This window comes from Homalodisca vitripennis, chromosome 2, assembly GCF_021130785.1.
Source record: "Homalodisca vitripennis isolate AUS2020 chromosome 2, UT_GWSS_2.1, whole genome shotgun sequence".
NCBI classification, from domain to species: Eukaryota; Metazoa; Arthropoda; class Insecta; order Hemiptera; family Cicadellidae; genus Homalodisca; species Homalodisca vitripennis.
In genome coordinates, this window is record NC_060208.1 from 98,912,873 (window position 1) to 98,939,020 (window position 26,148).

Here is a 26,148-nt window from a genome sequence, read left to right on the forward strand (position 1 = left end):
CAACAGCGATATTAACAGCATGGCTAGGAGTGCGGTAACTCATTTACAATACCTATGTCAGCTTTAGAGAGGCTTATCGTCCCTCATACATGCGTTAGTTAATGAAGAGGCTTTTATATGGATATTCATAGTCGAATAATACAAAATAAACCTCTGAAATGTTAGAGATAGTTCTGGATGGCAATTAGGCCTGCGGGTTAATCTTGGCCTATGTTCCGGATTAAGGAAACTTCTGGTGACGGTTCTATAACCCAGGCCTACAAACTGTCTGGGGCGGACACTCCGAAGGGTCATGGCCTCTGAAGGATTATATGACTGGCCCTTTAACTACTGCCGATGACTGAAACTACGCCCACATTCCAGCGACCGGGTCGCAGCTACCCATACTTACTACCTGCCTGCCGTGAGTCGTCAACTACTGTAGAGTATAAAAACTTGATATTTTATATTGAAATCAGTTTATGCAATACGCTAACTCCATTCAAAAACGAAGACCAAACGTGGCGTGAATGTGACATGTTAAAGTACAGAAATATTTATTTAAATCTTTAAATCCTACTGTGATAAAATTAACAGAATGAAATAAGAATTGACGAAACCGGTCTATGTATATCGGGCGCACAGTCGATAATTCTGACGGGTTGTGGGTGCGCGTGGGAGAGTCTGATAAAACTTCAGTAACCACGAGTATAGATATTCCGTGTTTTACAATATGTATGTGTAATAGTTTTCAAATCGGCTTTTGAAGCTGTTATTATCCCACCTAACAAACCCCGGACAGCCCATCAATGCAACCATACAGGATAGTTGTTATCAGCTAACTAAAAAGTGTTCAAGTGTAGTCATTCATTTTACAAATCCACTCGATATAACGTGTCATCGGCGTATTTCCTGGAATGAAGTGATGTGTTATCGGCAAACAATATTTTAAGATAGCAAATTATATTAATTCACTATTTCCACACTCGAACCTTCGTTGTTGAATCATTACATGAGCCTATTGTGCAATGTCCTAATAATAAATGTATGCTGAGAAACCATAGTCACAACTCAGACATAGATTTAATTGAAGAAATACACTGAGACGTAATATCTGAGAATGATCATGCAGCACTGAACGATATCATTATAATAAACAAGGTAAAAGGCCATTTAGATTAGTCATAAACAGGTATATGAAGGAAGTATGTTGGTGAATTCACCATTCCTTAAACAATTATTGAATTGCCAAATTAAAAACATTTTGACGATGGTTGATCAAAGGAAAAAGTACTGTTGGAATTACTTTAAAAATTATAAAATAGTTAGTATCTTGTAAATTTATTATAACCTAAGTAAGCCTATCAAAAGATAAAATATACGCTGTTTCGGCATGTGCAAACTTACATTCAAATGGTCGTGCTCACTTATGCATTGACAGCTTTCGTTGAAACAAGTATCGTTGTTGAATTATAATGGAATTGTTCAAATAGTTAGTGTCTAGTATTTTTGTTATATATAACTATGTATACTGATTTTTCTTGTTATCTTAAAACTTTGCAACAGTCAATTTTTTTAATGTTAAGGAAAATAACACAATTATTGTTTTCAATGTTCCTCTTATATATTCAAACCATGTGTCAAATTTAGTTTCTTTAGTTTTACTTGTATTATAGATAACATTTCTTAAATAATACGAAAAACAACTCATTTTTATTGGAAATGATTAGTACTACTAGTCACAGAAGTTTGTGGCACCCTTATATGAACACTCTGTATATATATATTGAATACATAGTTATATATATATATATATATATATAAAGGCATTAGAACTATTGTATTCAATTTTGGAGAACAATTGTAAGGCCTTAAGTTTATTTTGCGTTAATGATTATATAAAACTGTACTATTCATCAGTGCTTTGGGACAAATTCTGTATTTACTAGTGAGGAATCTCAACCTCTAACCACTCCGAAGAGCTTGAAACATAAAAATGCATTACTTTAGCATGAAATGCTCGCATCGTTGTTGTTAGACCTTTTATTGTTTACCTACCCGATTCTTTCGTCATTCTGCAAAGCGTTGCCATTTTTATCCTTATTGTACATACTTGGAAATGAATTTGTTGTAATTGCGTGTTCCGGGACGTGGACGCGGGGTCCGCCAAGGTTGCGGTGTAGTGCCACTGCTGTTCCCGGACGCCAAGCCGTCTCGTCGCGCTGCAGCCTGCAGATGCCGCCGCGGTGACGCCGCGCCATAGGCGCTAGCCGTGCCGTGACCTTCGCCAAAGATAGAACGGTGTCAGAGCAATTACAAGCCCCAACTACAGTACCGGGAACTGTTGGCAGTGCGGCGTCAGTCCTTCGCCAACCGCTTTCTCGAAAACACAAACATTAAATATAAACGGGCGACTCACACCAGGTACGCAGTTCAGGATTTCAGACACAAGAATCCTTTCTGAGGAAAGACCTTACTTTTGCCGGATGCACCTAAAATGATTAATAGATTTGTAATTTTTTAGATATTCCTCTCCATCGTTAAGAACAATGAGTCCGCCCCGATCCTGACAAACTTGACGGTCTCCAAATGCTGTAATGTGTCCGCCCCTGATATACGAGGATGATAGAGAATTCAACAGGAACTTCGATAGAATAATTTGCTGGACACCACTCCCCACTAACCTCTAGTCTTATGTTCGCCCCACAGTCAAAACAGAATTTATTCTTCTAAATAGTTTTCAGTACCAATTACTTTCGAATATTTATTATAAGTAACGTAGTTACAATATTAATAACTTTCGTTAAAGGGTAATAAGACTGAATGCCTAACCTCATTTAAATAAGACTGTAAACAATAGAAAATTGTTACTGATACGTTTTGATTTTTCTAATGAACATAATAAATTACTGCTTTTTATTTAATCTTAATTCCTTTTTATAAAATGTAGAAGTACGCCACTCCACGTGTTGCATACCAGGCTTCACTGACGTTGCTTGTAATATTTTAAATCTATAACTCATTTTATTTTCGAGATGTGTTACAGACTGATATACGGACAGATAATAAAAGAAATACATATTTATTTCCCCGTAAGACAGAAGAGAAATTTGTCAGTATCCTGGGTGATAGGCTTCAATGAAGCACAAGCTAAATTTCATGGTTGGGCATGCACCAACATGGAACTCATTCTTGTTTACGCAGAAATTTCATGGAAAATTTAAATATCTACAGATGAAATGTTTCTAAAGATATCTTGCAATATGATAAATTCACATTTTTGTTGATTAAGTCAAACAGTGTTCAAGTAATTGTCTCCCGGTGACCTAGGGAGAGTACTACAACCCAAGAGTGCGCTGAAATCAAATCTTGTCACTATGTTTAAACATTGACTTTCCACTCTATTGTTCTTTCTTATAGCTGTATAAATAAGATGCATGCGTTAATGCCGCATGTTAAAATAGTATATTATTGTACTCAGCTCGTTTACAAATTTGTTATTCTATTTTCCTGTTACCATCATGGTTACCCTTAAGATCTATGTAAAAGTATTCGCTAACCTACAGTCAAATCCCTTGGAGAATATGACATGCTCCATCGTCGAACTCGGTGTTGCTTATATAGAGACGAATCTTCATGCGAACTTTCAAGTGTATAGGTCATTTATTTTCGAGAGAAGAGACAGACTATTTACTATATGATCTGTCACAAATAGAAGTTTTGGTAGTCTAGTAATAAAATTATGTAAGCTTTCTAGCTGTTTCTCCGATTTATAAATTAATGAACACATCTTGGGAAGAAAATTATCGTATACAATGAAGTTGTAATTTATGATGTAATGTGCTAATGTTCACCCCATTCAGGGAAAGGCTTATATACGGAGTTGCCTTCTCCCTTGTATCCGCTTTCAATCCCTAGGGTGGAGTAGGGTGACTGGGCGGAATGAGGAGTTCTTGGAAAACTAATCACCGGATCCATGTTTTGCGCCCACCATTTCTGACACTATTTATCTAAATCCATCTTTTACCGTATTAAATGGCATTTTCGTTGTACGCTTTCATTACGTGCTTTTTTTGGGAGTGGATTTATGTTAGACATGGAAAGTTTTTATTAGTTTATTAGTTGTGTTACGCAGAGTAATCCTTTCCTATATTCAATTTGAGCTCGAGTCCTTGTTTTGCATTTGGAAAAACATTAAAACAAGTGTCGTTTCGACTTTTTTCACAATTGTAAGACTTTAATTTGGGGACTCATTCTTCTCCCACCAGTGGCGAATCTAGAAAAGCAATAGCCCCATTCGAGATTGTCAAAAAAGTTTTACGACCAATCGCTTCATTACTCTTGTAACCATAAAATAATAAACTTAACTTAATCGACTAAACTGTGAATTTGAGTAAATTTCTTTCTAAATATTTAAATTTTTGTTGTCTCTCGATGCAAAACGCCATCTACAGTCAAGGGAATGATAAACTAAAACCAAGGTGGCCCCCCGAAAATCAGTATTGGATCCGTCCTTGGTCCTCTACGTCATTAATTCTACGCAAGTCCTGTAACATTCGCTCCGTTATTTGTACAACTGAACATAAATAGAATTTGTTAAGGGTCTCCGGTTTGTTACGTTTTTTTTAATTTTGCTTCACAGTTAGTGTACAATCTAACTTTATTTTTAATTTTTTAGGAAGAGTTCACTGCTCGGTTAGCACACCCAAACGACATGGAGGTTTTCTTCCTTTTTTTGGCTGAGCCCACTATCAAATTTGGTTTGAACAACACTTTGTAAGAAACCATAATCAAAATACCTCGTATTTATTGTCTTGTTATGCATTGTTTAGTATGTTTGTAATGTTATTCAAGTACCGAATCATCTACATTGTCATTATTTATGAGCTGGCCGAAGTGAAACAACCTGTAATTGTTTTACTGTATCTCATTGTTTTATAATATAATTATGGAGGTGTTCTCATTTTAAAGATGTGCCAAACACTTTTTAGTTTTTCTTGTGCAGTGTATACTTTTTGAATACTGCGTTTAAACGATAAAATATAAACATCTAAGAATAACAAAAATCGAAAAAATAATAAAGCGTTTGGGCGAAATAAAATTAAAATATTTTTAAAGGCTAAGTTAGAACTTTTAAAGGCTTAGTTAGAACTATATGAAGAAATTTGTAGACTCGTATAAAGTCCTATCTATCACTTAAACGTAAGGTGTGGACACGTTTAAATCCTACATTTAAAATGAGAAATCTCTCGTAATTATTATACGACTCAAAATAAGGGCGTAAAAATGTGTGAAGGTAAACATTATTCCTATGAGGCTAAAAACAAGATGGCCGCCAATACTGTTGGCACGGTATTGAAAACTTGTTATGTATGTATTTGTATTGGAGTATTGTCTCATTCATTTCTCGTATCGTATTGACACCTTTTAGGCTACACTATATTAATTGATGGCAGTTAATAAAAATTAATTGGAAATTGTACATTGGTATTATTGTTATATTTATATTATTACATAGTACTGTATTAACGAAGGACACTCTGTCCCTGTCTACTATTTGTTATTAGGCTATAGCCTATATAAGTGGGGTTTAAACATTTATAAATACACATGTATGTATAATAAATAGAAGAATTAAGGTTAACATTCACGAGCGCTCACAAGATCTGAGCTAGAATTTAGGCACTATCTCGAGAGATGTTCTTCTTTTTTCACCAGAAGTGCATGATATCATCGAATTCCTCCAACTTTTCCCACGTCAGATCACGTTTTACTACCTGGCACATGATCTGAGGTCGGGAAAGTACCGATCGGAAATGCCCCTGGCCATCGGTGCGGGATTCGGTGGCCCGCACTTCCGGCGAAAAAAAAAAACATTCCTCGAAATAGTGCCCAAATTGTAGCTCAGATCACGTGAGCGCATTAATTGTAAATTTGGTACTACTAGTAACATATTCATGATAACCAAGTCTAAACCCACTTATATTGCGCAATAATAAGTAGTAGATAGGGGACAAGGTAGCATACGGATAATACTAAAGTACCTCAAAACAATTGATACATCTAAACCTAAGTAATGCAGCTCAGCATTCGCCTAGCAGCATTGCTGATATGACAAAAATGCCCCTGTAGTATGTAAGAAAAGTGTCCAAGAAAAAAAAGCCCCATGGCGAAACGAATGACATCCGAAAGAAAGATGACGAAGGTTAAAAATAAGTTGCGAAATAGATATTGGAAGTACAGGCATATAGATGACTGGGAGAGGTACAAAGAAATAAGAAACCGACTGAATAATATGATCAGAATTGCAAAAAAGAGATTTTTTTTTGAAAAGCTATCCTCTTCAAAAAATCAAAGGAGTTCTGGACATGCCTTAAGAAAAATGATATTGTACAAACAAGGGATTGCTCGAACATTCCACCAGAACTTAAAGCGCATGAGATCAATGGAATACTTTATAAACATGGGAGCTGGCCCGAAGATTGATAAAAAGCGTATGGGAATTTTTTGCAACCAATAGCCGAGAAGAAATTAGAGATAAATTTAAGTTTTACGCTGTCAGTAAAAGAGACGTTATTTCGGCAATGAATGAAATAAAATCTAAAGCTGTGGGCAGCGATGAAATTTCGATTGACATGATTAAGTCAGTGAGCCCCTACGCAGTCAAAGCCATTACACACCTGGTAAACGTTTCCCTGGTTGGCAGCGGGTTTCCAAAGTCATGGAAAACAAGTATTGTTCGGCCAATACCGAAAGGGCAAGCTGCCAATCAGGTAGACCAGCTTAGGCCAATTTCAATACTCCCAGCCATGTCTAAGATACTGGAAAAGATTGCCATTAGACAAATAGACAGTTTTATGAAAACATCGGATATTTTACCGAAGCTGCAATCGGGCTTCAGGCGCAATCATAGTACATGTACAGCCCTGACAAATCTTTTCAGTGATATGATTGACGCCAAAGAACAGGGGTAAATATAACTCCATTGTTATGTTGGATTATTCTAAGGCCTTTTGATTCAATGGACCATGAGATGCTTTTAGCGAAGATGAGCTATTATGGCTTTGACTTGAGCGTAGTCAATTGGATAAGGTCATACTTAGACTCCCAGGCTGCAGGTGACGCGTTTAGGGAGTGAAACATCAACCCGCTTGTGAAGTATCGAGGCATTCCTCAAGGTAGTTGCCTAGGGCCTATTCTGTTCAATATGTACACAGCCGATATGCCAAGCTGTGTGCAAAATTGCACAGTTCATTTGTATGCTGACGACTCGCAGCTGCACTTGTCTTATGAGCCATCGCAGATGGTGTCAGCCATTGATATGATCAATGTCGACCTTGAAAAAATATTGGGGTGGTCAATGGCGAATGGGCTGAAACTAAACATAGGCAAGTGCACTGTGTTGCATACGGCGCCACACAACATTGTGCAGTCCCTCAGAGAAAGAGGAGTAATGGTTAGGCTCGATGGCCAGAGTTTGGCTGTATTTGATAGGGCGAGAACTCTTGGCGTTGTGCTGGACAGCGGCCTCACGTTCTCTGACCATGTCACTCATCATGCCTGTCAACGAGCACTCGGTAGACTGAGGGGACTCTACAGATTTAGAGATCTTTTACCTGAGTCTTGCGAAACTACGTATCATTGCAGTCACTAGTCCTGTCCGTTTTCGCCTACTGTTTCCCAGCCTACGGGAATAGCATTTTCTGGAGAAGACATGCATCGCATTCAAAAGTTGCAAAACTCTGCTATCCGTTTCATTTTTAATTTGAAACGATTTGAGCATGTCCTCTCCTTACAGAGATGCCGCTGGGATGATGTCGGTAGAGACCGTCTGCAGGGTCATGACGTGTTGCATGGTCCACAAGGCTCTTGTTAATCAGGAGCCTCAGTACCTTAGTGAGAAGCTCTCATTTCGGGATGAGGTCTCTCAGCGCAGAACCCGCCATGGAATCTTCTTCACTTTTCCCAAAGTTAGGCTGGAGTTGGGAAGGAGGAGCTTCTCTTATTTCGGCCCGAAATTGTACAACGACCTCCCACCAAACGTGAAACAATGTTCAATAGCTACATTTAAGAATAAGATGAGGCAGAATTTGCTTAATGTATAGATTTTCTTTATTTATTTGTATTTAATTTTCATGTACAGTATATGTTGTATGTGACGATAGTTGTTCTGAAAAGCAGTTTGTTCTGTATGTAACTGAGAAACGCTTGATGAAAATAAAGACAACATTATTATTATTATTATTATTATTATTGCGGAATTTCAAATTGGTGCCATGCGACAGCTGCCGGAAGGTTGACCTTCCGTTTCCGGTGAACTAGAGAGTGCGTTATATTTTAGCTGTCGTAGACTTTACACTTTATTTCTCATTATTTATTCTATAGATGGATGTGGCTTAAATATTCAGTATCTATGTGAGGAACTTCTTAAACGATCACCATTTTTTAGGGTTGTTAGAATCGTGTTACTTATATGATTGTCTTCAATTCTTTAAATTGTATCAGACTCTTAAAATAAATTTAATAAATTTGTTATTAAATTTAATAATTTCTTTCAAATCATTCTAATTCTAAAAAAGATAAATTAGTTATTCATAGCATTTAAAAAGTTGGGTTTATATAGATTCTGTATCTTAAATTTAATTTATGTAAATTGTCCTCGAAATGTTTGTTAATTGTGTGTCGCTCCCTAAAAATCATACACACCAAACATATATTATTTCTTCTGGGCAACAATGCAACGGCATGTCCTCATGTTCTACCCACACATGCATAACATGTTTTGCCAAATAATGAAACCCATTTGTACGTTATTGTGGCCCAGGACCAACAACTTCTTGCAGTCCTCAAAGGCGCCGCCACGGCCTCCCAGGTAGTGGGCCTTTGGTTCACTCTGCTATGAACTACATTCCATTGTTTACCGTTCCCAGAACGTCATTTCCTCACCCTGTATTTCATAGGCCATTGTCTCTTGCGACAATGCCGGGTACGAGGAACTTCTCCCGTGTTTTCCGTCTCCTGACGTCCTCGTTCCTTCACCGATCGTGACGAATTTTCTACTATGTCCAGTGTTGGGATTGAAAGGCGTACCTACCTGTTGTACCAGGAAAGTCAATTCTGATAAGTGAATTCATGTGGTGTAGAGTTTTTTTTTTATTTTCGACCAAATGATGGGGGAACTCAATGAACAACATTTCATCAGCAAGTTGAAAATAAATCAGCCCTATAAGGAAATTAGAACGCCTTTGTAATTTCTAAACCAAACCGATGTCATTCACCAGATAGATAAATTGGTTTTGAAATAATATTAATTGAATAATACACTGATTCATTACAGATTATTTGTGCTCTTCATGTTTTTTATTCAAGGATTTACTCTGTAGCCGATTTAAATTATACGCACATGTGCGATGCTCATGTGAAATTGCATGTATAACTAACTACATTTGTAAGACACGTGGAGTTTACATTTTGTTGCAATTCTCAAGAGTAAGTCCACAACTTTCCTCGAGATACTAGTTACGTCCTAACGATGGACGGATAAAAGCGGGCATGACATGACGAATTGGAGATATTTTTTTAATTATTTGTGCCCTTGCATTATAGCAAAACTAACAACAAAACATCAGCTTCTATACGTTCGAGAAACAAATTATAAATTTGTTGAAGCCACTGATTTATTGAACTTATAAAAACATTATATCTTTAGTTCGGGCCTTTTCACACCTTTACAACATGGCCTCTCTGAAAATAAATCTCATTGGAATCTACTATCATATCATTATAATCAGAACAGAGGCAGCAATAAAATAAAGGACAGAGAAAGAGAGAATGCGCGTTCGCGTTGGTGCTCTCAGGTGTTTCCAAGAACTTTCACAGCTGCTAGCTGTCCCTCGATATTGGTCGACGGTAATAATGGTTCTGGGAATTAGTTTCATCCGCGCGCCGGTAGATACGGCAACAGCGCAAGCGCACGAAGTGGCAACGCTGGTGGGTCGCTCCTTCCCTCTCCGCTCACTGCTCGCATTCAGTTCAGTTGTCAGTGTTCGCTTAGACGCTCAGTCGTTTGTTTGTCGGATCGTAGTGATGGTGTGTGTAAAGTGTAGTGCTGTGTTGATCGAAACATAACCTCAAATTTCTGTTGGGATTACTTGCTGATATGAATTATGGCTGCTGTAGATTTTATGTTTAGTAAGTATTTTTATTAATATTTTAATACATCTTGCTTTTTTTGTACATATCCTGGGCAATTTCGTAATAAATAATATTAACCTAAAAGTTTCTATTTGGGAAATGTTATTGTATTTCATGTAGGCCCACTACTTTACTAATAATCCGTGAAGTATGCATATGTAAAACATTGAGTAATTATCTTTATAGAAATTTCTTTATTAGAATTACCACCATTCACATATTTTATCTTTGTTGTTAATACCTATTTATGACAAATAAATAAGTTTCTAATACTAATTTCTAATACTAATTTTGACCAGCTTATAATAGCCTATTTGTAGTAAAATAATTAGTAATTATTAGTAACATTAACAACACTTGTTTTATTTTGTTATATATATAATACAAGTATAACCTTATGATTACAGATTTCCTCCTCTAAGATGACCAGTTTGAAACTGTTTGTGTTATGAAACAAGTTAATGTTTAATATAAATTGTTTCTTCTTAATAATTATTTTAATTAATATCTTTTCACAATTACGAATTTGTTACTTTTATGATAATTGTCTTCATTCCAATATGGAAAGGAATTCAAGTACAGTACTTTAAAAACTGAGCACATGCGACCACTTCATCCGATTCAATATTTTCAAAAGCAATCTTACCTTTAAGTATTAATTAATTGTTATTAACTGAACGTTTAGACTGACTGAGTAGTCAATAAGTAGTATAAGTTACTACACAGGCTACACTGAACAGTTTGATATTGCGAGATACCCACATTACAAACATCTGTAAATTGTAATTTCCCTCTAAACGTGAGTGTTTTCGTGTCCAATCTGGGGGGGGGAATCAGTATTAATAAAAATACAATTTATTAATACTGATCCAGAAAAATTTTAAATGCATCCAAGATCTAGCTTGTTTTGCAATGAAAATACGTTATTTATCGTTATCGAAAAGTAGTATGTTCGCCATAGAGAAAAGTTTTATTATATAAATAAGTTTTAATATGTGAAAATTAGTCTTCTCAATCTAGTTGTAGCCTAATTATCGTTTATTTTAAAGTGAATCAGTCCTTCTCAAGACATTATTTTCTTAGGAAAAACAATATCTGACTGATAAGCCACATAAGATAGTTGTATCCCATCTCTACAAGAGATAGCGTATCTAGACATGATTCTACGTATTTGTACTTTACGTAGGCCTATACGTCACGGAACGCATGACCAGAGTAAATTTTATCGTACAGATAAGTAGCAATATCATGGCTCGTCACTGTTCACGACCGTTATACAATAATTTTGGGTGTTTTAATACTTTTGATTTTTAAACGTTTTATAAATATTTAAAAAAATCGTATTTATTGCGTATTTTGTAATTACCTGTGAACGTGACCGGACGAAAAGAATACTCTGTTGAACACTTTGTAACGAGGTTATTTTTATTAGCAAGCAATGTCAGCATAAACACGCAAAACGGAAATTATAGTATCAAACGAGGTTTCACATTACGTCCTCAAGCGATCGTTGCTTGTGAAACCAGACTACAAGCGCGGTATATAATGTAATGTACTCCAGGCCAGTAACTAACTGCTGGAACATGGCAGAGACAAAGGGAATTCCGAGAAGCTCTTTTGTCGTTGTCGGTTGTTTTCGAGAGCAAATTAGATTGTGCTGTCATTTGCCTTTCTGGGAACTCCCGACTCGGCGAGTCGAACTACCCACGCCCAGGTGAAACCTCCGCATCGGCGGTGAAATGCGGTTATGTTTTTGTTCCACCCGATGGGTTTGTTCACCTCACGCTAGTTTTCACCGATTCCCCGTCTCCGTGCTTCTAGGAGCCTTGTAGTAAACCCACTCAAGGCTTTCAGTGTCACCCTTTCCTCCCGAGCTTCCATGAATTCCCCGATAGACCCCTTATAAGTTGTCAATTGCTTTTACCCGAGCTTTGTTGTGAGCAGTCTACCCTCCCATTCATTCCGGTCTGTCCTTGTTAACCATTTCCTCACATGTCATAAACCTGTGCTTGTTCAGTAATCATGCAGAGACAAGTTTCCATTTTTATTATTTTGTTTGTTTGTTTGAGAATGTAAACAGTATTTCATTTACTGTATGACTAGTCATACATTGATTTTGTATAAACAAATGGAAAAACTATTATCGAAACTGTATAACTTAATAAACACTACTATGATGAGCATTTTACGGTATTTACAATGCATATTGTAAGCCTGAGTTAATTATTGTATATTTTTCGGCGTAAAGTAAAGAAAATATTTTTAAATGTAGGATACATGAGTATCATAGTTTTTTAATATTTTTAAAAACTTGTTAAGATACTTGTAACCAAATTTCAAAATTAAATGTTTAGGAAAAATAAGAATACAGTTTTATTGCAAAATGCTAGTTAGTGTAAACGTGGAACGCCAAAAAGTGTACGGTACATGTAAAACAGAAGCATAGGCGTATTTCAAACCGTATAGAAAAATCGTATATAAGTTATTTGATAGATGACTGTAAATGTACAATTGGCAAAATATGCACACTAGTATTGACACATGCATAGGTTGTATTATATAATTTATTTTTCTAAATATTGAAAATTAACTTATAGATGGAAATTTGTGAACCTCATAAACTGAATATATATTTGTTGTAAATTATTAATTTAGAAAATGTGTGCAATAATATTGTGTAAAATAAGCATCGGGGCTCAGTTATATTTAAATAGGAAGGATAAAATGTTTTAGAGCAGGATTTTATAGATTTACCAACAACAATCGGGTTATGTGATTCCCACTGAAACTACGTTTGGTTCTTGTGAAAATTGCACGCTCACTATTTTCGAGCAAACTCATGACCTAATGTGACCTTGTCTCGTCAGTTTTCCGAACATTTTCATGACATTGGAAAGAGCGTGACGGGTCTATAGTCGGAAATCTGGTGGCACAACCACAACGTCGACTAATGGCACTTTGTTCACTCGGACGATAGCAGTACCAGGAAGTTCGAGACATATCTTGACGTGAGTCAGCCTTCCTATAGTCGTTGCTAAGCTCTTCTCGGTAATCCATTTGGAAAATTAGACAGCAGCGGATTTAGCCGTGTTTGGTTCAGACGGAGTGGCTTCAAATGTCAGTTTGTAGGTTATACCGTATTGGGTTACAGTGTGACTCGTGGCGGGTCGGCAGTATTCTTAGGTTCCAACGCTTGTAATAAAAGCTTACAAAAGGTTAGTTATGTAATATTTATGCGTGACGGGTAAAATAGTTTGAATTATTTTTTGTACAATTATGTATTTTCCAGAAACAACTGCAGTCATAACGACTTGAAACGTGATCACCGAAGTGGCAGAGATATATCGTACATAAAGATACTTAACGTGATGGAAGATTCTACTCGTGTAACTCTGGTTGAGCTGATTCATTAGTTTACCATAAACATAGAAGAGAAATCATTGGGGAAAGTACTTAAGGTTATTTCTGTAGCGGAAAGCCAACAAAGTTAACCCACCTCGGGCGATGTGGATGACTACACAACATTTCAAGTGGATATCCAGAAAGCCCCGTGGAGAGTTGTTTCCCGGTAATTTCCCGGCAGCGTTCTTGCACGCCTCATCTTCCAGGGACTGACAGGGCGACGTGACTCCCATTATTTGCAGCGATCCGCGAACGCTTTCTTGGCAGTCTTCTGGAGGAACTGCTATCTTTTCCGGAGTACAAATAGGAGCAGGTTTGTCCGGAATAAGCTGCTGAGACTTCATTTCCTTCGTTGAGATCCGGACCGAGGCGTTATTCACTTCTATACTCTAATACATTCATAATTTTATTTTTAGATAAGTTATGGTAAATTTTAGCACGCAAAATTATTTGTTCTATTCTTAAAAGTGGATAGAATACTGTAGAGTAGTTTCCATAACGCAAGTATCAAGGAATATTTATTGATGTATATGTCAAACTAGTTAGCAACCATTACTAATTCGTCACTCCAGACGCTGCGTAACGTGTAATTTTGGTAGACCTATTTTTGGGGTTTTGACTTTGAAACTACATATCATTAAAACTGAATGATAATTTGGGGCTAGCTCTCACACGCCACGTATTAATTTTTTGTTATGGAACAAAGATAAAGGTCGATACCTTTATACAACGAATACGGTAAAAGATGCACAAAGAGAAACGAGAAATAATCAAACTTGTAAAATAATTTACCGTCAAGAGAGATAATTTTACAGACCGTCCCGTAGTTCCTCAAGGGGTGTACAAAGTAGGCCTATATCATGTAAACAAATCGTGTACAAACATCTATTCATTGTACTCTACAAAACAGTTGTATTTTGTTATTTTTAAGTAGGTAGATTCTCGTGATTAGATAGTTATGTACACCATTCAAGGAATAAAAATGTTAAATTAGTAAGGCACTTCGGTAATCAGAATAATACGGCATGGTGTTCGTGTAATCTATGTCCTTAGATTCTTCTTTGCATATATGAGTATTCCTCTGTTTATAATTAAGTAGGGTAGTGTAATAATTAGTAGTTACTAGATGTTGTGAAATAAAAACAATAATAATTACACGCGTATTGTGTACCGTTATTTTGTATTTTTATTCGTCTGTGGTTCATGTGTTTTAGAGTTTAGTGAGACATACGAGGCCAGTCAGTGTGCAGCAGATGAGGGAGGATGAGAGTATATTTTATCTGTCTCCTATCTCCTCAGGAACGCCCTTGTCGGACAAACGATAATACCTCAGGACGACGAGGAAATATTTCAACATATCTTCTACAGTTCGGAGTAGCTTTCATAAGACAACTAACTGGTCACGCTTCGGTGATAATGGAGTTCTCTGAACTACTCCGTTAGTAGCATTGCCTGTGTTGTGTAACTTCGCAATCGACCAGGCGGTATCACGGGCTTACTGAGTTATCTAATTTGTTCAATATAACGGGAACCCTTGACAGCTACACTACGCGCTTAATTAATACATAATTGTAGCTGATTGCGCAAGTAGCCTATACGAAATACAAAATGATTGTCAACTTTATAGTTCGATAACTAGCGTATATCCGAACATTAGTAAGTACGGGATATTTATAAAATAAATAAAGTATATAGTATTTTTCGTTTACATCGTTATATTATTTTTATTATTTTTTTATTACATTTATTTGTGGGCACGCGTTTTAATTAATATATTTTGGAATTAATCACTGAACGCCCACTCCACCGACAAGTACTGTTTTTCGTTTATATTTCAATTCTGGAAATGTTTTACCCGTAACGTGTTGTTAATAAATTATGCGATCGTATTAAACATTTTGAAGTATCAAAGTAATAAAAGAATAATTGTCACATTATTTTTATAAATGTATTTTTAATAACCAACTTCCTATTAAACTTGAAATTAAAATTTGTGATGGAGCAATTTTGTACCTATCTAATTCGAAATATATTTACATAACGTTGCTGAGCGACGTGGTTGATATTAATATTGGCTTGTGTGCTGGTGACCAATTTATGCCCATATTATACTTACGCTATGTGTCCAGGATTTTACTTAGTGAGAGTGGACATTACTCTATAATTAATGGGAACAATGAAGTCGGATGTCTTTTTAAATATCGATTTCCGGATGAGTCTGTGGATCTTAATATTGAAACGAAAAATCAATTATAGTGAATTAGTATAAGCTGTTGGATTTAGGCTAGCAACAATAAAGAAAGGCTTGTAAGACTTTGCTCGTGTGGTTTAAGAGGGGTGGTGCTTCTTCTTGGATTTGCTCCTGAAAGATCCCTAGCAAAATCTATCTTCAAAGGGCGAAGAACCACGTTGTGCGGGCAGGTGTGTCTGTGCTGTTGCCGGACGGGGGGTGGGCGTCTGTTCGTGGGTTCCGAGAAGTCCTTTGCCGCTTGCACGATTCTCCCGGCTTTGTTCGCAATTCCGGGAAGCCTATCCGCTAAACGCCCCGTGTACCGCGAACTGTGTTTGTTAGTGCCACTGACAACGTCCTGTCGAGTAGTGAAAAGCAACTTGCACCGTGACACTATTTCATAGATACGTAGCTGTAACCTAGTTGCTTAGTCAGCTGTTGAATAAAGTAGGAAAATATCACATTCATAAGTTGATCGAAATGTTATTCAATTTGTAAACCACAACACATTTATTGGAATTTGCGATTAGATTCTATTATCCAGCTACTTCAGGTTTGATTTTGAGATCGGGCCAAGTTCAAGTGTCTTCCACACCCACTCAATTAGCCATAGAGATCGGGAGTATGATTTCAATAACTGGAATTCTCGAAACCCTCGTGGAATTGATTGCATTGGTAGGATATTAATGTAACTAGTGGATCATTACCAGTAACTTGGCCACACGTACACACACTATTCATACGTTTCCTTCATTCATATCAGTTTTGGGAAGGCAATCAGATGGAGTGGAAGCTAAGATCTGCAGAGAATTAATTTCGGAGTATTTGATGTAATGTTCTAAAAATATTTAAATTTCCTGTTTTTATTGTTTGTGGCTAGTTCACATATACAGGCCTGCAATATTGCGATTACAAGCCTAATTAGACAGTTACCAATCGACATTCGTAGAAACGAGCACTAATCTAAATTGATAATTTTAATTTTGTTAATCAAGCCCTATGTATTCAGTAGCCTACCCAGAGCCGTACTCGCTATACTCACACACGTCGCTGTTATGCTGATTGGTGGTGTTCTAGGAACTCGTTACTTCAAAATATTGAGGTTATGTTATAATTAGCATCATTTGGATCGCTGACAGCGCATGCTATTACCGCTGTTTGTGTTGGCTGTGTGGTTGGTTACCCCTTGGAGTGTTCTGAGTAATTGATGGCGCTTTGAGCAGCCAATTTGTGTGCTTCATGTGCATTTCACTCATATCTTTTTCATTTCGCTTGTAATCCTTAGTTTTAATAACTTTGTTTACAGTCCAACGCTTTCGTTTTAAATCTATTTAATTATATTATACAATGGGTGTAATTAAGAATAATAATTCAATTTCTTATAGACGCTATACCGGCTTTTGGTTAAATTACCCACATTTATTTCTAGTAATAGATGAAACGTACTAGTAATGTTAAACTAGACAAAATAAATACCAACATTCTTAGCGATTTTGAAGAGTAACAATATCATTTCTAGAGGATCTTACATTGCCAGGAACAAAAACAAGTGAGAAAAGGCATAATTAGAAATTAGGAAGATGATATAATTAATTCGGATGCCCTTTAATTTATTTGTGGCTCTGATGCTGCTCTGATGGTAATATTATTCTATCAAGTTCATATGGTTCCCTCATAGATCCCTTAAACAGCAGGATATAAGTCCCAAACAGTCAAACAAACACAGGATGGTGCTTCATTCCGGGACTAATTGTTCAACCTGCACAATGAATACTTGGGATGAATTTGTGGAAAGAAATACCAACGAAAGTCATCGAATCTTACTAAGGTGATATTTTTCTCAGGGCTTACACTGATGTTCTCCAGATATTTGATTTTGTCACAACTGCCAGTTGTAAAATAAGATTATTTTACACCTTGTCAGCCTTGGCTTTAGTATAAGAGGTTAAAATTCAATCCTTTATAGCCTTTCTCTTATTGTTGCAGGTGTCCATCACTATCCTGGTGGTGACATGCTGCTGACAACCTGCCCAAAATGTCAGCACAACTTCCCGCTGCCCTCACCATGCTGTCAGGCGGACCCCCTGGTGGTTTCTGCAACTCTTCATCTCCCCTCCACCTCCACACCTGCTACTTGCACGATGACCGTGTCTGCCAGGAGAGTCCAGGTGGGGATGACTGGAGGAGGAATCGTCCAAGACTCCAGTGGAGATTCCCTCATACTCCAGAAGGGGATCACGTCCAAGAGCTCCTCCAGTTCCGGTGGAAAGTTAATAGTGAACTCTCAGCAGTCACCCGAGCCCTCGCCGTCTGTTCCGATAGCGTTTGTGATTCCTTCCATCCCTTCTCGATGGTCATTCCCTCCTCCGGATACGGACTTGGAACGGCTATCGTCCACGATGAAGGCCCTGAGGAACTCCGGATGGTACTATGAAGGACTGTCATGGCAGGAGTCGGCCGCCCTCCTGATGCCGACGTCACCTGGCACATTTTTAGTCCGCGACTCTTCCGATCCTAGGTTCCTGTTCTCGCTGAGTGTCCAGACCGAAAGGGGTCCCACCAGTGTGAGGTTGCACTACCACGAAGGCAACTTCAGACTGGACGCTGCACCCAAACTTGTACCCGTCATGCCAGTGTTTCAGTGCGTGGTGAGACTCGTGGAGTACTATGTTTCTGTGACGAACCGTAAGAGTGACAGGAGTAAAAGTAAAGAACAAGTGTGGATAGACTGCAGTGGACAGACGTATTCCAGTATTTTGCTGACAAAACCGTTGTTACAGAAGGGAAAGTTCCCCACCCTTCAACACCTGGCCAGGTTAGCCATCAACCGATTAGGACAAACTGGATTCCATGTTCCTACCCATGAACTGCCAGAGACTCTTCATAGGTATCTAGCCGAGTACCCGTACTCACAGTGATAGCATTACTTGGTCCTGATGAAGAGGTGAAATAACTTTGCCAAAACATTGTTCATTCCCCTAGAATTAATTTCTGAAAAAAAAAGAAAACTTTTTCTTTTAGGTTATTCTGCCACATTTGATTAAAAAAAACTTGACTACTTTAAAGCTATTTTATTCCAAATCTAATTACTGTAAAAATGTGCTGAACAGTGAAATATTTATAAATTTAGCCATCAAAGTTATTTCACACTGGAAAATAGAGGAAGGACCCTTCTTTTTCGAACATAAATTCCAACAATTAAATTATTTGGACGGATTAAATGCTCCTATAGAAATGTAAGTTAAAATCCTTATCAAGTTCATTAAATGCAATTTGGTGGCTTAAACACATTAATGAAATGAAATTTCTGGCAATAATGTCTATTTTTAAGGGAGATAATTGTATTGTGATTGTACCTGGAGTTTTAATGCTTCCTGTTAGGAACATCAAATAATATTTTGGTTGTGAGTTTTCTACACCCAAAAGTAGTAGTGGCCATTACTAATTAGTTATCGAATAACAATAAATAAAGTTAATAAATTATTTCGTGTTTACTATACATTATTCATTTGTTTCATCTAATTCTTTACAGACTAATTAAAATTTCTTAAATAATTGGCTTAAATGAAGTCAAATTCAATAAACTCATCGCATTTTACAGTTCTTATTTCCAACATAATTATGTTAGTTTAGTTAATCTGTCTTGCATTTCTTACATTATGATACCAATGTATATCGTAGGTTAGTAATCTAACATGTGATCCAAAGATAATGTAGTAAAGATTAGACACTGTTCTGTTTAATCTATCTTCATTCGCAAGTGTTTAGTGTTTATGTTCGTCAAGTGTTTATGTGTCTATTCCAAAATCCACCTTTATTCGTATTTTTTAATAATTTATTTGAAGCGACTGAGATTGTTAAAAGTCTCATATATGTGTATTCAAAACGAATACACTGCCATCACATATGGTTCTGTTATTTATTCTAATTACTTTATTTAGTTTTATTATTTATTTTGTGTGCTACTAGTTATAAAGTAGCTGTTTACCACTAGCTTTACATATAATATTGTATGTATCCAGTATCATTTACTAGTAAAATTTATATTTAATCGATAGTTCCTTTCACTATTTATTATTTACTTTTAGATTTTGTATTGTATACTGTTTATTACCACCATGTGAATTATCAGTAAAACAAATTTATGCACAATGCCAGTCAATATTGAGAAGTCGAATTTAGATAAATTCTGTTAAGGAAATTTTTTATTGATTTTCATCTACCTATGAAAATTAAGTTGTTTTAGATGCACTAATAAAATCTTTATAATATTTCTCTGTTCGCTCCTTGCCCAAATTTGAGTTCGTAAATTTATTTTGATTCAGCCTTTGTATTCTGTCTTTATATTGAGTTTGATGGCTGAAAAGTCCAAAAATTTTTCTGAATATTATTATTACAAAATTTGGTCATTGCTAGGTATATTTTGCTTGACATGCTTTATGGCTACAAGGTGTCATACAAATACAGTTGTCAATTGCAGTAAAATTGTATGGTATTGTCTAGTACAGTAGATAAATTCCACCTGATGTACTAGATCTGTTCCTGAGCTCGCCACTGTCATTAAATAAAGCCATTTCCATGTGTTTGTTCGGTTGTAAACCTAAAATATTCCAGTGTGTAATCAGAATCAATTTTCAAATATAAGTAATGATATTTTTGTTATTGGTGTCAATTTGTTATAATAAATAAATGTACCTAACTTATAAAATGATTGTATTTAGGTGCTGTGCTAGTAATTTTAAATGGATTTCACAGAAATCGGTGTATTCTTAAGTAGGTAGTTTCTTTCCAATTTTTGTATATTTATTGTAAATACGATAAACAATTTTTATAAATACATTAGATTGTTATTTTTTTCAATATTAAATGTTACTATTTAGTGTTTTACCCAATTTTCTTCTATACTTCCTTCTACATCTCACCTAAAGTTATTTGATTTCATTTTATTTCTACGCAAATTTAAAAGGTGCTTGTCAATGTTATTACTTTGTAATATAACAAATCACTGTAAAAATTAGACTTCAAAAGCTATTTATACGTAGCACAATAAAAAACTAAGAAAAATAACAATATTCAGCAGCTTTTAATAGTACATCAAATTAATGTTCACTGTATTACTTCAGTTCAATTGTAGTATATAGCCAATTGATTTTTATCTTATAACAACAATGTTACACTATTACACATTTGATTACATGGGTTCTGTAAAATTTCAAACTCCATGATTACTAAATAAAAAGAAATATACATACACACAAACATCAGCTGTGGTATTACATTGCATTAATAAGCTGTACCTTTCAAATGAAACGGTCTGCATATAGCTGTGAAAAAATAAGGTGATAAAGCAGTTTTGATTATTACGCCATTTGGAATTTAATTACTCTAAGATTGAAAGTGAGAAAATGATTGACTATTCTGTTCACAACATGAAAAGTGAAAGGACAATGATTGAAAGTATCACTTATCTATTAAAGAATGTTCTAAAGTGGAGATTATGTAGCTAATAAAATCAGAAGAAAACAAAAAGAATCAGACTTCCTGTTCTATGTCTGGTGGGTTACTCGGCCAAATACATTTAAAGCAATGGTTGAAATAATTTTTATTAAGGAAATGTATGCATGAAACTTAATTCTAATTCACAGTGCTAACTATAAATATAACAGACCTCCAAAAAAAAACATTTTATTTCAAGTGTTTTGATATGAAACTGGGCAAAGAGGCTTGGTAAAGGAAACTTGTATTATTTTGTTCACTAAAGTTAAACTGTGTTCATTTCGTTCCAATCAACCCTCAATACATTTATGCAAGACATTGTCATGGCCAGTGCAGAGTTAGTCCTGCCTGGCTGCCACCCAACCAAGTGATGACATCGTATGACACAGTGGGTAAGGCTTTATCTGATGTCTGTTGGAATGTGGCACAGTAGGATCAGTTCATCCACACTAAAACACATCTGCAAGTCCCCAGTGTTCTGTAGTAAAATATCTCTAGTAATGGTGCTAACTGATATTAAGTTTGTTGTGAAGATCAATTAACAGACAAGACCCCAGTAATACGAGCTTTCGGTTGTAAGTGTTGAATAACAAGTTTGCAGAATAACAGAGGAGCTTATTATAATATAGACTTTGGAATACCTTTGGTGATCGGAGGAGGGTGGGACATGGATTGTAATAATTTTGAGTTAGGAAAAACTAAGAACGGGCAGTAGATGTCTGATTGCATATTGTATTGTAAGTAGCTCTGGAAACGAGACAATTGTAGGTGGATTACGATGGGAAAGGTAGGTTAATGAGGATGTAGGATATGTCAGGTGAGGTTATAGTGTGTCTGGAGTATGGTGGTTTGGATACCTGATCTGATTAAAAAGGACAGTAAATGAAAAGGAGACGAGGGAAATAAATGTGGTGTTTTAAATAGAAATGTAACTATAACCAATATAGGCTATTGTGAGTACTACTGACAATCGGAAATAAGGAAAAACGGGGACAAGTCTAAAGAGTGGTTAATTCTCAGAAGATGAAGAGTAATTAATGTATTTTTGTGGAGTAAGTTGAGGTATTATGAACCGATTACGGAAGAGATAGAGGGAACATTTATAAAATTTATGACGGATGAGGATATGTCGAAGTTTTTGAAAGAGGGAATCTTCCCTGACATACGGAAGAAGCGGAGTTAAGACTTCCTACGTTTCATTAATGTAAATTAATTCATTCCGACTCCAGAACACCAGAAACAGTTATGAATTTAAGTGCCACCAAATCCTTGAGTAAAACCCAAAAGCAGAGTAGTGTATGGTTGCTACATCGAACACCTGGTGACTATTGTCATAATATAATAAAAATTAATTATACATTAGGTATTATCAGAATATAAAGTCTCAGTGATCAACTCGGCTACGCTGAAGCGGTGATTTGATTGCACAATAGGATCAGTGTGTTGCGATCGTTATATCTTGATCCCGATCGATAATAATGAAGTTAGATACTTGTAAATTCAATGAAACGTGTTACGCTAACTACTACCAACTATTTTCCCATGCTGTACGAACCGGAAACATCACGTGAGTTATGTTAACGGTTATGTAAGTCTGAGACATTGGACATGCTTAGTTACACTTTCATAGTTATTTAAGCTTTTGTATCTAAAGCTAGAAGCCCGGTTGACCAGCATCAAGTTCGTTATATTTATAGCGATAAGGCATTTCATTCATAACGCCGTTTGATTGATTTTCAGTAGTGAATAATAACGTAGAATATTGTTTGAAATTGTTTAAGCGTTTTTTTTTAAGTTTATGAGTTTCGGGCACAACGGATTTGACTGATTATTGATAATATTGAATTCATTAGACTAACTGAGGTTTCTGATTTTACAAAAAATATTATTTTCTTTAATACTTTGTGTTCCTTGTTAATAATATTAGACGTATCCGTAAAACGTAGTTCCAAACATTATTTTATTTATTGTAGTAAATAAAAGGATATTGAATGAACGAATGAATTAATTTATTTCCATCAGATTTTACAATATACACATGAACAGAAAAGATACAAGAAATAATTATTATCAATGTAAATGAACAAATAAAAGTAACTAAACAGGTTTATCTTATAATAAATTCGTATCTTATCTACCTGAGTAATTGAAACCTCCAAGGGACATTCTCTATGTATTGACTTATAATAATAAACAGAGTATTCCGTCTTCATCGTGATGTGGCTTGTATGAAAGAAGTCATACATACTCTTAATTAATGCGTTACATACTTATTCATCATAATATTATGCACACACGCCATGTACTTATAAATCATATGTTGCTCAATATTAATTCTACATTTTGTTATTTTATGTTTACTTTTACCTGAAACCGGTTTCAAAATATTTATTGTCCACTTTCAACAATATGTTGACAGTGACAATCACGCATTCTCAACGCTGTTCTGTCAAACTTCCAAATATAAGAATGTTGTTAGGCCACTTATACTCGGATACTCAGACTTATACTCTTATTGGTACTGGATATGCCTCAAAGCTAGGAAACAACTTGGCAACACTGCACGATGCTCATTGGCTAGTTGACAGGCTCCTCCTTCAATAGACTTCTTTGCTGGTCCTTATATAGTGGAGTGGTTTGTTGTTAGAGGGATAAGAGATGTACGCCTTGAGAGCTGATAGAATGATTTAGTGAAACCGATAACAGGTGAACGGTTTATTTATATACGTGATTTCCTATTAAATAATAGCTATGTCCATTTTTAAATGGCTAAATAAACGTTTTTGAAAATAAATGATCACTGGAAGATTTTCCAGTACCTGATCTACTTCAGAATGATATGATTTTACATTTAAAGTGCAGTGCTTCGAGGTCCTGAAGTCGGAGAGTGAAACATGAAACACAAAATTCTCTCCAATATACAATATCTGAATGAATAGCTCCAACAAATTCAGCAACAACTGAGTTACTGAGCCCTATGACAATTTTGAATCGAAAGTAGATTTATTTATGGTCTATATTATTTCAGTGTTAACAGTCAAGAGGTTCAAAAGCTAAAACACATTTCCTTTAGTTCTTATTTGAGGTTCAGCATGATCCTGATGAAGCATTGCTGATTCAACACAATTATATTGCCACACAAAATCGTACAGTTTGCCTTGTTACCACAATTCAAAGCTATATAAATATTCGATTACAGAATCCTACTTTAAATAAATATTGATCTACCTTTGGCCCTTGTAATCTTTTCCGGTCTAAGCTATGCCCGGTAGCCTTGTAGCATCTGATTTGTTGCTCCAATAAAGAAAAATGTACGCACTTCGGTTTGGAAAGTCTTCTTTAGTAAAGACAAAGGGCCCACTCCCGGACATTGCAATCTACTTTTGGTACCGTAGTAGTGTTTGAATTTTTGTCCTGATTAAGAAAATAAATAATTAATACGTTGGTCTGAATAGTGACTACTTACTTTCCACCATTGTAATTTACTTTTGTTATTGTCGGAGCGTAGTAGCGTTTGCTTTATCCCCCGATCAAGAAAATATATACATACAAACTTCTGAAAAGTCATACAAAGATAAAAAAGGCGTATACTTATGAGCACATTCCAAATCATCTACCTTCAGTCTAAGATATTTCCAGCGCTTAAAGTCGCCTAATGTATAATGCGTTAGGGTGAAACGTGTTGTGTGGCCGAAAAGTGACCACTTCCAATCATTGTAATTTATTTCCAGAGTAAGAAATTTTCGGTGCCAGTAGGATGTTTAGGACCTAATACACGTCTGTCATATTTAATCTTCTACAACAGTGGGAAGTTGAAAAAATACAGTTCTAGGGCCAAATGTATTTTAGCTCAGGTGGTTGAAACTCATGAAAAATCGAAAGATGAAAATGAAAAATACAGTTCCTTAGGGGTTGCACCTCAATTATCTGGGTGGTTGATCTGCAAGAAAAATCATTTCTTTTCCTGTTGAGAGCATGAGACAATACATTTTCAATCTAGTATGATATCAGGAAATTTGGAAAACATATATTTATTCAAGGGCTGCAACACCATTCCATCCCCTGTGGGTGGTTGGTATTCATGAACATACTTTGGTTTATCTGTTTAAGTTATGAGGATCGTGCGTGTCATATTTTATATCCCAATGTCATTGAGAAGTTGGAAAAACAAACCTGTTCTTCAAGGGATTGTATCAACTATTCAACCTATGGGTGGTTGATCTTCAAAAAACATATGTAATTTGTCTGTCCAGAGCGTGAGACACGCATTCATTTCATTTCTCTAAGGTGGAAAACATAATTATAGTCCCTCTATGAGTTGAAACACTATTTCAGTCCCTGTGGTAGTTTGATATGATGTAAACAACATGTTTTATGGTTATCTCTTATGATTTCGAACTGGTCACAGCACTCGGTTAGAATTGTTGTTTATCGATTACATATTTGTTGGATAGAATTTCAATAAAATAGAATTAACATTAGTCACCGATTACATAGATTGTTAATGGTCACTGAGAAGGTACGAGTTTAAGTTACAACAAGGTTAATAGGAGTCACCGATTATTTAGATTTTCAATAGATGACTGGGAGGGTGGATAGAATGGATATTGAGGTATATTCTCCTAATATTGAGGTCAGTAAGATGTGATCCGAAATATTCTTGACATTTGATGTGAGTGGACAGCAGGGTGTGCAGGGCGTGTGTCAAGTTTGTGAATATTGTGGAGTCCTCCACGGTTCTTTTCTTGGAACTCTATTGATAGTCAGTGTATTATAAGTGAACAGTATTAGTACCTATTGACTTTTCCCCACCGCAAATCTCAGATGTAAACTGTCAAAATTTAGCT

At 35.9% G+C, this 26,148-nt stretch overlaps 1 protein-coding gene across 3 annotated transcripts in view; it reads left to right on the forward strand.

Annotated features, from left to right (window-relative positions):
* The window catches only part of LOC124354412 (suppressor of cytokine signaling 2-like), a 91,467-nt gene extending 70,775 nt beyond the window's left edge, over nucleotides 1–20,692 (forward strand). For 2 of the 3 annotated variants that reach the window (XM_046804847.1, XM_046804846.1), the window contains exon 2: nucleotides 17,792–20,692. In XM_046804847.1, the coding sequence (XP_046660803.1) occupies nucleotides 17,818–18,723 (906 nt within the window). In that variant the 5' untranslated portion in view covers nucleotides 17,792–17,817 and the 3' untranslated portion in view covers nucleotides 18,724–20,692. Of the gene's footprint in view, nucleotides 1–10,015; nucleotides 10,171–17,791 lie in introns of those variants that run through there. The other variant, XM_046804845.1, reaches the window with a different exon arrangement.
* Nucleotides 20,693–26,148: the final 5,456 nt, after the last annotated feature.